General features: G+C 29.7%; 1 protein-coding gene across 8 annotated transcripts in view; it reads left to right on the top strand.

The window, feature by feature from the left end:
- Positions 1-18,207, top strand: part of LOC114123373 (potassium voltage-gated channel protein eag) — a 190,517-nt gene that overhangs the window by 139,099 nt on the left and 33,211 nt on the right. For 5 of the 8 annotated variants that reach the window (XM_027986313.2, XM_050197132.1, XM_027986316.2 and 2 more), the window contains 3 exons: positions 1,599-1,699; positions 1,888-2,020; positions 13,195-13,326. In XM_027986313.2, the coding sequence (XP_027842114.2) occupies positions 1,599-1,699; positions 1,888-2,020; positions 13,195-13,326 (366 nt within the window). Of the gene's footprint in view, positions 1-1,598; positions 1,700-1,887; positions 2,021-9,862; positions 9,882-13,194; positions 13,327-18,207 lie in introns of those variants that run through there. The other 3 variants (XM_050197131.1, XM_027986317.2, XM_050197135.1) reach the window with 2 other exon arrangements.

Consider the following 18,207-nt stretch of genomic DNA (forward strand, 5'->3'; position numbering starts at 1 on the left):
TACATAATTCGTTGGTATTAAATCTACCCAAAGATCGAAATTACGAAATCATGGAGAGCTTCAACCTCGATTAATAATTCAGTGGTGGGTGGTCATTATCCTTAACCTCATAATAGTATAAGACTATAATAGTTGGGAGAATAAAATATAACACAACAAAGATACACTTATATTGTGTGATACATTGTTTGCGTGTTTCTTGACGTTGAAGCATTTCGTAGAAACACATGAACTTGATACGAAACATATATCACACGAGATATTATACACCATAAGGGATGTATTGGACTTTTGTGTTTACGTTGAGTGTTCAAATTTCTACACAAAACACAATATGATGATATGTTTAAATAAATTAATATTTCTATACAATATACACTATACATAATATTTATATTTTACATGACATAATACACGTATTACCTTAACATAAAATAAATACGCATATTGGTACTTTATTCGTTTAATACGAGTGTTCAACTCACGTTTCTAAACCGATATTGCGTATCAAAAGTTTAGTTACTAGTTATTTATTCAATATTATACAAAACTAAATATAAAAAAAATACCATTTAAAATGCGCTCAAATATGTTTCTCGTTATAATAATATATATGACGAAGAATTTTAACATCGTATTTTGATATTTTCACGAATGTGTAATACGATTTACGCATAATGAATTAACGGTCATACTTCGAGCTTGACGTCCAACTTGTGGGAGGGGAGGATTTTTTTTTATATATTTTCATTCTATATTACATAGGGAGTAAGATCTTTGTTGATGATTATTCGACTATAATTAATTAATAAATATTAGAAATAAACTTCATGTTATCTATCCGTCGCTTACTTATATTATATTTAAAAACAAAAGCATTTTTTTGGTTTTTTGCAAATAAAAATTAAAATAATTTGGGGCACTGTATTAAAATATAAACACCATCCGCTACCTAAGAATAAAGTATTTCTGTGACTTCTTTGGCACGCATTATAAATTTACATAATATTGTGAACACCCAATAAAAGTTTTTGGAGCAAAGAAAGTTGAATGTACAACGCACTTTGACGTAATTTTGTGTCATAACTATATATTACAGATTCATAATAGTTATACTCGCCGAGACGGTTTGTACTTTTCATGTTAATATTCCTGTTATATTTTGTGCTCAGCCGTAGTTTTAGAAGAATTTATACAATTTCAAGGAGTTTATTTTTTTTAATACCTCTAAAATTAAAATGGGTTTGAATATTTTTTTTTTTTTTTTGGTACACCTCTCAAGAAAAAAATACATAAAATATACCCATCTAGTTATACACGCTGCACGAAGCGAATTACGGTATAAATTTATATATTTGTATTGGTAGTTGTTAAATACTTTCAGATTTATCCGTAGTTTTCACGAAAAGTGTTTAAATCTATATAATTTTCTAAAACCTATTATCGTATTTTATTTTAATAACATAAAATAACATGTATGTGTTAATAATGGCGCTAATGTTTATTGAAAAAAATTAACACAAATTTCTGTAATTTAATTATACATTTTCAATTCAGATATTTATAATTTTTAAAATACCTTTTTTTTTCGATTACAGCAGACAGCAGTTTCCTTTTGGCCAATGCTCAGATTGTCGACTTTCCGATTGTCTACTGCAACGAATCGTTCTGCAAGATTTCTGGATATAATCGGGCGGAGGTGAGTATATTATAACCACTATTTACTTTTACCCACCGTTGACAATTTAATTATCATAAATGATTTTCATTTTTCATTTTTTTCACATGCGGTGTATATACTTACAACGATAAATTGATATTTATCTTTCAAATACTAACCTAACGACTCGTTGGATTTTGTTTTTTGTTCCCCGTTACCTCATATAGGTGATGCAAAAATCATGCCGATGCTCGTTCATGTATGGCGATCTCACGGACAAGGAGACGATATGCAGAATAGACGAAGTGTTGGAAAGCCATTACAACGACCAGTTCGAAATCTTGCTCTACAAAAAGAACAGTGAGTGTCTACGCCGACGTGTTATATTTTTAGATCCAATAAAACCGGCACGAGCTGGTATCATAATAATGTTATAATAACGTGCAGTATATGCCGGGTATCCACGATTACCATAGACCCGACCACGACCACTGTCTTTGCAACCGGATTTTAATTTAAACCAAAAAAAAAAAAAAAAATGTACGTTATTTTAACGACACAATGTTAATCAGTCAACTTATTTTCGAGCATCGACATTTTACGGTATAAAACTCTCGTAGTCGGTGGTCCGTGATCGCAGTGGTGTTTGTTTTGTGATGCCATATTATATTTTTGGCTTGCGAAATTGAACCCGGGCTGATTAATATAACGTATATAGGTACAACGTATACACGCATATTATTTTACATAAACACAAAAAATAAATTGCATTATTATTCAAATGTGCATTATGACCAAAAAGCACAGACGCAGTTTATACGCGTTTGTTGACCATCCAAACCGTGTTTCCCTACCAAGAGCAATGGCAACTAATTCAAAATACCTCGTTTTGTATAATAATAGTGATACACATATAAATTTTATTTTCAGGATTTTACAATTACTGTTTTTAACGAAACGCATGTCGTACAATTCATAATAATTTATGCGAGTTAATAAATTATCACTTTTTAGGCAAGTTAATGGTTATTACCAACATATAGGTATGAATATAAGCCGTCACATAGATTTGAATGAATTGTTCCCATCACATCTTCATATTTTCATTCAGGTTTCATGACGGTATTATACAAACATTGGTTATATACAGAGTGATTCGTGAATCATGAACATTCACTTATACTAATTTAAATCTTATATCGTAAATTAATTAAAATTTTTATTTTTGAGTTTTTGCAGTGGGTGCACACAAAGAACATATTCTTAAACACTAAGTTTTTTATGCCAACTTAGAAAACTTGTCATATTTTCTAAAGAGAATTATATTTTTTTAATTTTTTTGTTAATATCTTTGTTAATCAACAAATTTTTGAATATTTTGACGTATAGACGTAAATAGTATTATTCGTAGAAAAAAACAATTAATATTTAGTTAATGCATTTTATAATTACTACTTCGAAGTCACCACAGCCCTTTATCATCATAATGATAGTACTTAATATAATTAAATTACTAAAAAAAAATTAGTTTAGACTTCGATTTATACGTAGGTACATCAACAATTTTAATACATCATCTCCTTAAAAAAAAAATTAAATTAAAAAGGACACTTATTTGAAAAGAAGAGGTATGGCTAATGACTATTATGATTTTAATCATAAAAATCACTTCTTTTAATGACAAAAAAAATATAGTATATCGTTTTATATAAATATATAAGTATACTTATAAGATAATTATATTAAGCATACTTAAAAGTACCAATAATCAAAATTTGAATAAGTTTATTGTTTAAGAAAATTAGTCTTGAACATGCTTTAAGAGTCACTTACAGGTTAAAGTTTTAAAAAATAATTAAAATATCGAAATCAGTCGATGAATAAATAGAAATTATTTTTAATAAATAATTATTATTATTATGTTTTGTACATGATCCGGAAAAAGAAAAATATTTGCCGTTCGATGTGATAATATGTCAGCAAAACGAAACGAATCAATGATTATATTAGTGTGTGTAAGGCTTTGAGTATACGTAGACGGTAACTATATCCACTCTGCTGTCGCAGTACTTTGGATTGTCCTACATCATATTGAACAGTACTTAAACAGTACGCAACACCAATCATTTTTTATTAAGGCGCAATAATATTCATAACTGAAAATAAACTGACGGTTAAATATAATAGAATAACATTTTGTTTTATTTCTCCGTGTATGGATTCACAGTCGCGTTTCCTGATTTTATATCGTTAATTTTCTGCGAGTTTATTACGTTTGATCTACACGACAATCGCTGATCTGTTAATGTCAACACAAAGCATCGTACATTCCTCTCAATCATCATAGTACGCTATAAACTCGTATTCGTATGTATAATTTATTATATAATACGATCAAAAACTTTGTAAATCCGGGTATTTCAGTTTGACGTTATTCTATGGCCTTTCTCCCTTTTCCAGCATTTATTGCAAACGAGTTATTTATTTAAAGGATTTTCGATGTGTGGTTGCGTCGCTCTTGGAAACAATAATAATTATTCTTTAATATCAAATAAGCGACAGACGCAGTTTCATCACTCAATTCGAATAATATTGCTACAATTATTTCTTTTGGTTATTCTGTTTAATAAAAACACACAAATACATGTTAATACCATTAATGATTTTCAAAACCAGTGGGGTTTATTTTTTTTCCGCCATTTTAAAAGCATATATGTATACAAATACATATATATATATATAATATAAACTAGCTGTATTCGTATTCCTCAAACTTTTGGAGAATTTTCTGAAAACGCTATATAAATATAGTATATATGTATACGTCTACTCCGTTAACAACTAATATTGTTACGTCTGCCACACAAAAATATATTTTCATACCAAGTCCCAATGGGACCGACTTTCTGCACTGATGAACCGTAAATCAACGAAAATTTAATATCTTGCCAAAACCCCGAAACAAGGTCATCATCACATAATATAAAATAAAAACATTTTTCATCTTATCGCAGTATATCGTCGGAATTCATGTTACCTTGAAATACGTTATATATATTATGTATGTATATACGCGTATCTTATAGTCCAATAAAATAAAATAAATACAAACTATTACTACGCGCATAATATGATGGCTAATAGTTGTTTTTATCGTTTTAATTCTTGAACATAGTATAAGGAAAACGAAAGACAAATAACATTAATTTTTTATATTTGCGTGTTCATGGCGTACATAACAAACATTATATTATAATAATATTATTATACACGAAATACATCCTGTAACCACCGCATACCTATTAACTTTTGTCTGTTTTATTATCCAGTAAGACAATGGTGTTTACAACGTCCCGGTTAATAATAAAAAAAAAAAAAAACATTTTATTTCGTTTTTGAAAACCTCGTTTGCATAGTAATAAAAACAATTTACAGTGTTCAATAAAACGAAAATTAAAATTATTTTTGGCTTCACGCATAGGGTTGGCAGAGGAGGTCAGATATATTTGTATGAGATATATAATGTGTTTGGCGGGTATTAATGCTCATTTTCGTTAAATTAAATATTATCTCGTCATTAGCACACACTTGATATTGTGTCATGTATATAGAAACGTTGAGTGGTTTCACGAACAGCAGTAGGCTTCGGCAACTATTTTCAACATCGATATGTCCACGGAAGCTCCCGGCATTGTCAGTTGAGTCGGTGAATAGAGAGTGGGTAGAAGTCGTTGGGGGTTGCCACCCCAAAGAGGTCGAAGTGGTGGCAGACCTGAAACAGGTGATGGAATAACGGAGCGAAGTTTTCACCAAAGGGTTCGGTACAAGTCACTTAACCAAATTGAAAAGTTTCCAAACTTAGTCGGCGACGGTGACGACAACTATGGGACAGTGCGAGCGCTCGTGCGTATGTGTGTGCAAAAGTCATACATACACATATATAATATATATACATATACTATATATATATACATTTTTTTGTTCACGAACACCGTCGCTGTTGTTGTCAAGTGGACCTCTTTGTGACGATGCCAAAAAAAAGAAAAGGAAAAGGAGGCGATTTTGAAAAGATTCGATTCTTAAATCACACCCCGGTGACCCTATTCGTTCGCACTCCGCGGACCTAATTTCCCGGGCACAATGCGAGCGGCGTCCCATTGTCGAAACGGATATCCTCTTCCGGTCACGCTCGCGTATAGCGGTATTACCGCCTCAGACCGAAATCTAACGAAAAATAAATGTCGTCACCGTCGAAACGATTTTTTTCTTTTCATTCGGTTACCGTTATCTACATCTTGTGTGTCAATATTAATTAATTTCTTAGGGGTTTCAAAAGACCGAGCTACGTCCGTGAATCAGTCATGTGAATTATCGCATTAGTAGCAATATTATTAACTGGGTAAACGGTTTTCATACGATATATAGATAATTTATAGTATGCATATTATACCATAATAGGTATAGTAGGTATACTGTGCTATTATATACTACTAGTCGTAGTTTTTTTCAAAATAAATTCACACCAATCGTTTATCATTTATTCGTAATCTATACATTTATTAACATAAACCGGAGTAAAAAAAAAAAGCACCCCAGTGTTTGCACAATGTAATTATTGATGTGTGGCGTATTGAGATCAATAATCAAAAATAATCGATTTTTAATAAAGTTTTTGCGCGTATCATTGTTATTAGTCACTATCGTGATGATAGGTATATTATATTCCTAGAACTTTGGTGTATGGTTTTGAGAATGAATAAAAGACATGACATTGCAATGCTTCATACATTAATTTATTATAAAATATATTTTATATGCACAGAAGTCTAGTACGCTTGGCAATCCCCATTTTAATATACTTCAGTATTGGATTCATAACAATTCTAAATTTTGAAATTCTTAAGTACTCATACTCGAAAATCGTATTTTCAAATACTTAAATATTTTCTGGATTTTAAAAAGTAAGTGTTCTTTTGAAAAACTTATTTTTCGAACTAGGGATTTTCTAAAATATTCATACGACGCTTTTTTATTATACTTTTTATCAGTTTCTATAGTGACATTATCCATTGCTGTAATGAACATAAAAATATGTATTATCTATTATTATGCTAAACAAAATTCTTTTTGAATTACTTACAATTTATAAGACATGTTCATGATTCAATGTCTTATCCAAAGAGTTAAAGTTTATTATTTGAAGTTAATCCTTTGATAAATGTTCTATATTTGTAACTTTAATTTTAAATATTTTTGAATAGGAACTCGTTGTATTAATTGTAAACTATGTTTTTTACATATTTATTGATGTACATATTATGTATATGTAGTACGTGTGTGTTTCTTTTTGAATGCATTTATAAGCTATAGAGGTGTATGTTAGAATTAATGATAATATGTAATATTTATAATTATAATATATTTCTCTGAAGTTTAAGACTCGACATAATATGTTAAATACGTTTTTAATATCAATTTTAAAGTTTTAAATTAAAAATTATTTCCTTGAATAATTAATTATAACATAAAAAAAATATTCAATAAATGTTTAACTTTTATTTCAGTTTGAAATTATTAACATATCTTATTAATAACTTCACAAAATGCATTATATTTATAATTTGTATATGTTCCTAGTAATACGAATTTTTTGGGAATATTAGTTACAAAAAAAACTATTCGTATGCACAATGCGTACAACACTGAATAGACAGAGATGAATATTTATATAATTTTATTATTATTATATGTAAATGTTATACTTGCGTTTATACTTTTCTACTATCATTTAGTGAGTTTTCAATGATTTTAATCGTAAAAATATTAAAATATTCACTAGTACGGTACTCGTTTCAGTTTTGAATGTAATAATTATTACGTCCAAATGGTCCTCCAGAAAACGAATAGACATAAATGACGTACCTCTGCCTTCCCTTTTACCTACACAACAAATCTATGTGCGTGCATGCGTGTTCAAAAGGATTTCAAACTAAATTCGTGCCTTTCTCGTACCAGGACCTTGTCTCTCCACACCACCTTGTCTACCTCTATTTCTTCGTCTCCGCCTTCACACTTTGTTTATTTTATGCCGTCAGACAATTAAAGCCTATACTAAACTTTAATTTATACACGTTTTCCGTAAACATTAGTGTAAGTCTTTCTTCGTACGAGTACACCGAAAATACTATATAGTAGTACGTAGTGTGCGTAAGTGCACATGGTGTTTAACTTAGGAGTGAGTGGAACTCCCAATAACCTTCTACTTGTGGTTTAACAAATTCTGAACAACTCAAATAGTTCAAACGAAACCATATTCAAAATGACAATGAGTTCAACATATTCATATTTTAACACACGAGAACGATGCCGATTGATTAAATTTGATAATTTTATTTCTAATCGTACCTAAATTTTTTTATCGCTCTTAATTAATTTCAAATGACATATGCAATCATGGATTAATTAATGATATTAAAGTTGTATTGTAAATGTATTTGTTTCGACAGATATTTTTAAAATTAAGAATAGTTCAAGGAACATAATATAATGTCTGAGTTCGTTTTGATTGAAGTTCAACGCGCAAAGTTCATAACTTTTTCATCGTATTAATTAAATTCGTAGACATTCCACCTGATTAAAATTGATATGTCAACCTTTGCAAAGCCATGCGTGATACATGATTTCTTATAAAAAAATTCATATTAAACATGACTCAAAATGTAAAAACAATTTTCAAACAATTTTGTGTAGATGAAAAACAGGACCTTTATTATTTTTATGCAAGACGGTTTCTAATAGAGTGCTGTTTGTAACTCAAACATCGTTGATAAATCAATGGCTGGATACAGATCGCATTTTTTATAACCTACTAAGACCGTAGACATTTTAAGTTAAAATTATTCCTCGCCATAATATTTTCTGACCAATGTAGATTAGATAAAACTTGTGCGTGGAGCGTGAAAATTGCACTTGACCGATAATTAAATCATCGTGTGTAGTTACTTATCGTTTATGTAACTCTAAGGTATCATTCCACCCATATTTCCCACCGAAAAATTAATACACATTATTGTACATGAACACGTATTATAATAAACAGGGATGTTTCCCAGAGACTACAGCTACGTAGTTTCGTATAATTTTTTTTTCCATTGCACCCCAAATCAATATTCACCACATATATCGCATATCTACCTATATGTATATTATTGTACTATATTTTATGCATTATATTATTATGTGTATACGCCGGTCGTTCGTATTCGTTACACGATGACCCCGAGGCCATTACCAGCATCGAATACTATAGCTACAATATTCTGAGAAGAATATTATTCGTCCATTGAATAATACAATATTATTGTAATTACAGATCGTCGATTAATAATAATTAATTATTATTATCTACGTGTGTTATATATTAAACCATTTTGAATGTGTATTTAATTAGCTGTATCATAAAAAAAAAAAAAACGAACGGACAAGTTGGGTCTGGTGGCATATTTGAAAACGACATTTCTTTAGTGAACTCTTGGATGCTACATTACAAAATAAATTAGCATGCCGATTTATAAAATATAATGCAATTTTTAAATTTTAGTTCTTGGTTGGTAAATAACGTAACGGGTCACCAGTTCATGTATTTTATTTTCACTTTTTATCATGACAAGATAATATTATATTATAATAGGTACAATTAAATATTTCGTATACTGATTTACCTATTGCAATCAAGTGATATTTCACTACACATTCACCTTTTCGAAAATCCAAAATACCTATGCCACCGGTATGTAGTGGGTATAATATTATACGTGAATGCTTGCTAAATTTTCGTCGGATTCCTCGCCGTCTACCATTTATATAAAAATATTTTATTATTTATTAATCATAACATACCTGCGTCCTGCACATCGAAAAGAATAATAAATACTAGAATAATATCCATGCATGCAATATTGTATGTTACATTTAATGGAAAATAAATTTAAATATCATACGCTGTTAAATGTGTTATATATGTGTGTGTTACGTGTTGTATCTATATAATAATATTATAATATTATGTATTATTTTTTGTATCATTATCGTTGCATTATATTACAATATGATACGCAACGATTTTCCAGTGTCTGCAATAAATTAACAGAAGTTATTATTTGTTTTAAATATGTACCAACCCAGATCTGCCAGAAGGTATGTTGGCTTTAAGACCAAGCAGGTACCGTAGAATGAACGGTTTAATCATTTTTTTAATTTACTATATTATATATATTTTTTTTTATTATTATTTTAATTTATTGTTATTATTATTATTTTTTTTTATGTATATACAAAATTCCTATACATACTATTTTCTTGCTCAGTATTTGCGATAAGTCCCCGGCGTAATTAATTAGGCATTTGTCATTATATATATGTAGGTACATATATATAGAAACCCGCGAAAATAATATATTTATTCGCTTTTAATTTAAAAACACCCTCAGAAGCCACAGGCGGATGCCATTTTGAACTACACCTTGTAGCCGATTGTTTTAACAACATTATATATGCACAATGACAATATATATTATATATTCCATATTTTTGTATTTATTATTACTTTCTATTGTTATATAAAAATATGCAGTGTGATCATTTTTTCCAGTTAACTAAATTTTTCGGTTGGATTTATATTTTTTTGCCAAACGATAGGTTAATTGTATACACTCAAGAAAACCTTTATTTTAAAATAATCCCAGAATGAGCACGCGAAATTATACATATAACATTATAAATATCAATAGGTATCTACTATTGGAAAAAAATATTTAAGTAAGTCTATTTTTTTAAAAACATTTTAATAAATTAAAATAGCACAAAAAACGTTTTTAATAATTAAATTTTAAATTACTTTCATTCAATCCATTTCAAGCCATTTCTGTTAAATCAAAAGTGACTTGAAATTATAATACCTATATCATGAAGTTTAAAATAGGTTTAACAGCATATGCGTGTTCCGAAAGATTTAACCATTTTTCATGTTTCTATAAATGGATTATTTCCTATTACGCCCTAGCGTCATAAAACACTATTTATTCAATTCAATCTAGTCTGGGAATTTTATAAAAAGATATTAACTTCTATTTGTAAAAATAATCACACTATGCTTATATAATTTATGAAGTTATGGTTATGGTTATGGTTTATATATTATATTGTCATTATATTATTATTATTATGATTATTATTTTTTTTTCTTACTATTATTATTTTTAACGTTCATGCGTACCTGTAAAGCCAAGCACGCCAACAAATGTAATGACAACGTACAATGCGGTCGAACAACGCAATTGTACATATAATAAATGTATATTATATTATAACTATTATACGTAGGTCCGTATATATTATGTTCAAAAAGCTATAGTAGCCTAGGGTCTAATATCGTGTATTATTATTATTATTATTATTTTGATTAGGATATTTAAATCATAAATATATATACACAGAGTGATTTACCAAGTATGTTCACCCCATTTTTTCCTTACATAATTATTATATTTATAGTCACTGATGATGTCGAATTTTTAAGTTTACTTTAACATTATATTTTTGAATACTTACATATTGTATGCAATTTACAGAGTGATATGTGGCGATACAAACTTATTTTATTTCAAATGATAAACACTATTATTAACTGAAAATTGTTGAGAATATACGATATTTTTTGAAAACGACGATAATTAGATTTTGAGTTATTAAACTTTGGGTATAAAGATATTAAAACAGTAGTTTTGACAAATAAAGACAATGAAGATTTTAGAATTATGGTACTAAATTAATATTTATTTTATATTTACTAAAATTTGCTGATATTTTCCAAGTATATTAAATACAAGAATAAATATTACGTAATAAATCTTATATTTTATGTAGGACCATTATTAAGGACTGTTATCTTTTAATAGGTACATAAAATGTAATAACTCAGAAACTACTCGTTCGAATTTCGATTAAGATTCATCAATATTTTCGAAAAACTCATCTGTTTAATGATTTATGTACTTACGTGCTATTTACGTTTGAAAAAAAAAAATCAATTTAAACACCAATGGAAACTACGAATACATAAGTGGTATACAAATTAGAATTATTAGCATAATTAATTTTTCAATTTAAAATTTAAGAAAGTCATCAATAAAGTATAATATGGGGTTGAGCATGTTTGTTTGATTACTTTGTTTATCTTAAAATGTACATTGCATATTATTTTATTGTTTATATAACTATCATTCCAAATGTATTAATTTTTTTTTCGTTATATTTTTTAGAAAATTTAACTATTAACCGCTTGTATTTAATCCGTGCGCAGCCGCCATTGGCCGGACGTACGAATAACAACAATGATAATGTTATAATTAAATAATAGCTTGACGATATCTCTTATTATTTCGATATTATTGTTATTGTTCTTGATTAAAAACCAATCACTGTTATAAATTATCGCTTGGTGAATGGATTATTTTTCACGTGAAGACCGTAGTTATTCCATTATTGTTATTATTATATATTATATACGAAGCAGACTACTTATTATATATATATACATATATAGAGCTTTTAAACCGCTTCTTACACCTCGACCGTTATATACAAGTACAAGTGTATGGAGTAACATAATATTTTATATTAGAAATGCTTATACGTATGTATAATATTATCATTACTAAGAGTCGTCTGAAAAATTTCCATGGATTTGTCAGAGATTATGACGAATAAATGACTATATCCCGTCTAATTGCGAAAACAGTTTTGATCGTTTTCAACATGTTTATGAATCGAGTCATCACTCGTCTATCAACTCGTTAGATATAACTGTGGCCACGCCATATTATTTATTAACATAAATAGTTATGCGATGTCGTTAAAAAGAGAGAACCAAACTACAGTAATATTAATATTATGATGGATAACGATATTGTGACAAATTTATGGAAATTGTTCGGACACTTGTGTAATGTTGTTATATTGTTATAAATATTATTGAACGCGTAACGATTGGCCGTTATATGAAACAGCCTTCAGACGGCCTGATTGAGGCTGGGTATAATTAGATATAAGTTGAAATAACCAATATAATAATTAACTTTGCCAAAAAGTAGACACTTAAATTTGCGTCGGTCAGATACACAGTATCCGACATTTATTTGGTAGATTTTTTTCCAGTTGAAAATACTTGTTACAATATCTGCAAAAACATGTTGTATAAAGAAAAAAAAACACGTCAACGTGGTCAAAAGTATTCGCCGTTTCCGATAGAGTTTCGACAGTTTCAACTGATTTTAATCGTACAACAAACGAGACAATATTATTAATATCATAAGCATAGCGCGTCAACGATTTGATAATATTATAATAGATAGATTGTGGTATTATGATATTGTTGTTGCGGGAGACGACGAACACACTTTTGACTGCGTCGAACGGCACGAAAACCACGTCCTGCCTGCGATCACATATAACCGTTTTTAAATGATATTTGTTAGAGACACCGTTATGGCTGCTGATGCAAATAGCTCCGATCAAGAACGAGAGGGATCTCGTCGTGTTGTTCCTGCTCACGTTCAGGGACATCACGGCACTGAAACAGCCCATCGAATCGGAGGACTCCAAAGGCGGTAAGTTAAAAAAAAAATAATAATAATTTTGTTCAATCAACATAACGACTCACGCACAGGTCAGGTTACCTAACCACACACACACAAACACACATTACACATATTATTGTAACATCGTTTTTTATACAATATTACACATTTACACTTGATGAACGAACGATGATCGGAATGAACGCGTGGTCGGGAAAATACGAAAACGTTTGCTTCTGTTTCTAAGCGCGCGTGTGTGTACGTATCGATAGATGTACACAATATCATAGCGAAATGTCGGTCGGGAGACAATCGATGCGCGTACGTGTGAACCGTTCGTCCGTAATTCAACCGGTCGGAATTAAATTACCAATAGTATTGACTTTTCGCCGAGGCTCGGCGGTGGCGTTAGAACGGCCTTAGTTTACTTAGGATCAATCAAAAAATAAATAAATAAATAAAAAACCGAAATGACGACAATCATTATTCCGAGAAGGGTGCCGAGGGGTTGTATTGTAGTGGTCAGCTCAGGAGCAAAAAATAAAAGCCGACTTGTTAAACACGAGCCCGCGCACACCCTCGATCCACATCGTCTACTCGGTCGCTTGGTCCTAACAAATTAACTTGTGAGACGTTACCCCCGTCGTGTATCGAGTAGGTCTGACAAAATTTTCAATAATACAATAGTAAAATGATTCGTACACTGAAAATGTGTACACTATAAGTGTTGTAGCCTGGTCATTTCGAGTTTAACGGTATTGTGCATAGATGCTCTAAGTACGTACATATAGGCATAAATAGTGAGAAGCTATGTAAATAAGTGTTCTTAATTTATACATAATATATCTAAATAATTTCCTTCAATTTCCTCCACTCCACCTCACCCCCTAAAAAAAGAAAAGATGTTGTACCACGTATATTAAAATATTTACATGTCTACACTAAAGGTTAAATATATTTCGCCTATATTACTGTTATAGACCCGACGACTTAAAAATCGCTTGTTAGTATTATTGATATATTATTTGAATTCGTATTTTTTTTTTTTAAGATTAAAAGAAATCAATATTATATGATGTTTGAATATTAACTATATTATGTATTATTCATTCGAGTGTAGCGATAACATTTTTTTTTATGGTTTTGTGATTACAGAAAAGCCTTATTAGAGTTCGGTCACTTCCGTCCCATTCCTAAATTCTAAACACTTTTTGCGCCTATGAAAGTACACCGTAAAAATATTGTCGCATAACTGTAGCAACACACTTCGCTCGTCATTCGATTACTTCGTTTTCGAGCGCGATATTAATTTACTAGCGAACGCCGCCGCGCCGTCGAGACCGTGTTAACGCCAAACCCAAACGGTTTATCCCAACAGCGCTTTTCCGACCTTCGTACGCCGATCATTACAAACATCACCAAATTAATAATAATATACGATTTGACGTATATTATTTGTCTTATCACTCACTTTCACTCCATTACTAACACAGCCGTGTGATTCGTTTTAGTCAAACGGACGTTTGACTTCAACGAACCAAACGGACATCCACAGCTATTGCATTCTTGTCTTTGTTTTGTTTTGTTTATTTTAATTATTGTTATCATTACTGTCATATTGTCATTATAATTGTTATTCTATACATGTTATGCATATAAAATACAACTACAGTGTGTGTTACGTAGGTCGTAGAGTAATAATTATTAAAACCATATTGACTGTTTTCGATGGATTTATATTCAGTACGAGATAATATTAAAATATTATTGAATTGTGCAAGTTTTTAAAACATTATGTTTTATGTGTGTTTGAGTTGCATGGACAATCGTTATACATCAAATATGTTAAAATATTAGCATATGTCGTAAATTGTATACCTATAAGACTATATACATATTAGGTATCACTATGATACACATATAGTGCGATCAATATACACAAAGTTCAACAGAAAGAACATGCATTTTTTTATTATCTCTTGTCATGTGATAAATTTTATTCCTATCAATAATAATAATATGTTTAACATACTAGGTATAAACATATTATTATTAATATATATATATATATTTAGGGTTTTTAAAAATTTTAAATAAAAAATATATATCAATTGGAACGAAACTCAGTTACATGATGAGCTAATTACATAATAATATACTAATATGACTTTCTTTCTGTTACACTTACATCTTTCTACACATAAAAATACAATCATACCTACTTACCTATCTATCTACATACCTATTTAGCTATATATTTATCTACCTGTCTGTCTGTATTGACTTTTATATTATACTTTATACATCGTATACATTTAAAAATTATCAAACCTGGGCCCTAAATGCCGAAAAACCGACTATTCATAATGTTAAGATTACTCAGATTGTTTACATTCACTATATATATCATTCACTATATCATAGCTATACATAGTGATTAATATATCGGTCCCAATTGTTTATGCAAATAATACTGTAGAATATACACATAATAATTATGAATATACATTTTCAAAAATATTTAAATATACATTAAAATATAGAATACAATTTCTAAAATGTAAAAATCGTAAGGTATTCACAATTATTTGTATTGATTTGTAACTAAACAATTTACATTAAATTAATTGTAAATTTTTTTATAAATATAAGATAGTATTGAATATTCAGAAAATTACACACTTATTCGGGTGAACGTTAATTTATCTTAGGATCAAACTAACAGTCCATTATAACCAAAAGTTTAATTTAACTCAGCAAAATGTAATTTATTTTTTATATAATATTTATTCAAATAAATATTGCTTACCTACACACTTATTTAGAAAATATGAAAAGCATATTTGATATTTACTCAAATGTGCAAAGTATGAGAAAAATATAATTAAATATAATATTATATTGAATTAGAATTATAATAGGTCTACAATAATTTGCATTTGCATACAGCAATTATAATTGTGTGTTCAAATGTCCCGTATAATACAGAAATTCTCCTTTTTTTAGAGTCCTGCCAGTTTTCTTGCAACAATTAAATAAACAGCTACAGAATCTCCGGTATTTTAAAACATCCAGTATAATTCATTACATTTTTGTAATTTCTTCTTATACTTAGGTTTACTATAAAACAGCAGTGATGATAAATTGTTTATTTCGTTATAGACTTTAATATTGTTTTATTTTTCCACCAGAAGTAAATGCTTATCAACTAATATTAAAACCCAATAGTTATCTATGACATGTAAATACATTATAGTTAAATTGGTATGTATGGAATTATTATATATTATTATACTGTATATACGTATTCAGTAAAATAATTAGTTTGAGGTTAGCAACAGATTAGCTAGAACTTTAGAATAAGATAATAACTGTAAGATACTATAGTATAGAATATGTTTTGGTTAATTTGATGTGTTGTACATAATGTTAAAATCATTTTTTCTTATTAGACGAGGACTAGATCCATAAGATCTATATGTCATCCACAGATAACTTCAGAAATTTGTATGGTATTTATATTTAAAAATTCGAGTACCCTAAACGATATCTAATTACAATTGGTTATGCCGGACGCGATAATGATTTTACTGCCAAGCTAATTTTTATAAAAAAATCATTATATCTACTTCGATAATTTTTATTTCTACCATCTCCAAAATCTTTGTCACCGTTGCTATAAATGATGATCGCTTAAAGAGTAATTGTATACGTTTAATAATTAATATTATTATTGTTGTTGTTGCATTGTAAGGGTGTGGATATAATACAGGAAAAAAATCGTCAATTTTCTAGTAACAAAAAAAAGTCAATATTTTTTATGTTGGCCTCAATTTTTTTTTTCATTTATCAAATATAACTAAACGTAAAATTGATAAAATTAAGTATTTCAAAAAATATTTGTACCAAATTTATGATAAAGTGTAAAAAGCTCCAATAATTCACTATCATATAAGTTCACGCACCACAAAAATCGTATTTTCGTCGTTCGATCGTCGTCCTTCGTACAAAATCCCGAGTCCGACACTTTTATCTAGATGTATTCCCGGAGTGTCGTTCGTAATTTGAGAGGGTAAACGTAATAAAAACTACCTATATTTTTAAAATACGCACTGTGAGCATATATTACCACCCCGATTAGGGGTTAAGATGATCTCGGCTTTTATTTCATGGCTTAAAGGATCGTCTTCTTTCCGGCTCTTCGCGGTCACGTGTTATACGCATGTCACGATCCCTTCGCACATACGATATTATAATAATATAATATTACAATGTCATTAATGTCATCGTCGTTGTTGTTGTTACAGCTCGTTGTAAACAGCGGTCGAATCCGCGACCCTTTTCGTGTTTTGTGTTCTTGACACTCCCGATTCGCATCACTGGGTCGGGTCGTTTAGATATCTATATCCCCGTCACTCGCAGTACTGCAGTGTGTACCTGCACAGACGAACTCTATTTTTTTTTCGTTTCTACGTTTATTGTCGTTCAGTGTACACGGTCGGTTTTAATTCGTAAGTGTGAAATATTTTTTAAACATTAAAACCGTCGTCGCGCTCGACTAAGTACGTTTGAACTGGACAAACATGTGCATCCGTGTGACGGGTCTATGACATAACGCCGCAGGGAGGACGACAAAAAACAACCTTCAGGGACTAAAAAACAATGCGTGTTTTGTTTTACGACGTTTTCGAGTTTATGGTGTGTTAGACGGGCTGTTGTCGTATCGTGTTAAAATACTGAAATGAATTTACCACGACCACAATGACAAAATCGTAATGTTCAGTGCGCACTACGTTTTTGAGCGGACTTATGTGTTCGTTCTGTCGAGTTTTTGGCATGAACGCCTCGTGGACGCCCATGTATATAATAATTAAAGCCACCCATAGTATTATTCCCTCAAACATCGGGGTG

This window comes from Aphis gossypii, chromosome 1 (genome assembly GCF_020184175.1).
Source record: "Aphis gossypii isolate Hap1 chromosome 1, ASM2018417v2, whole genome shotgun sequence".
Taxonomy (NCBI): domain Eukaryota; kingdom Metazoa; phylum Arthropoda; class Insecta; order Hemiptera; family Aphididae; genus Aphis; species Aphis gossypii.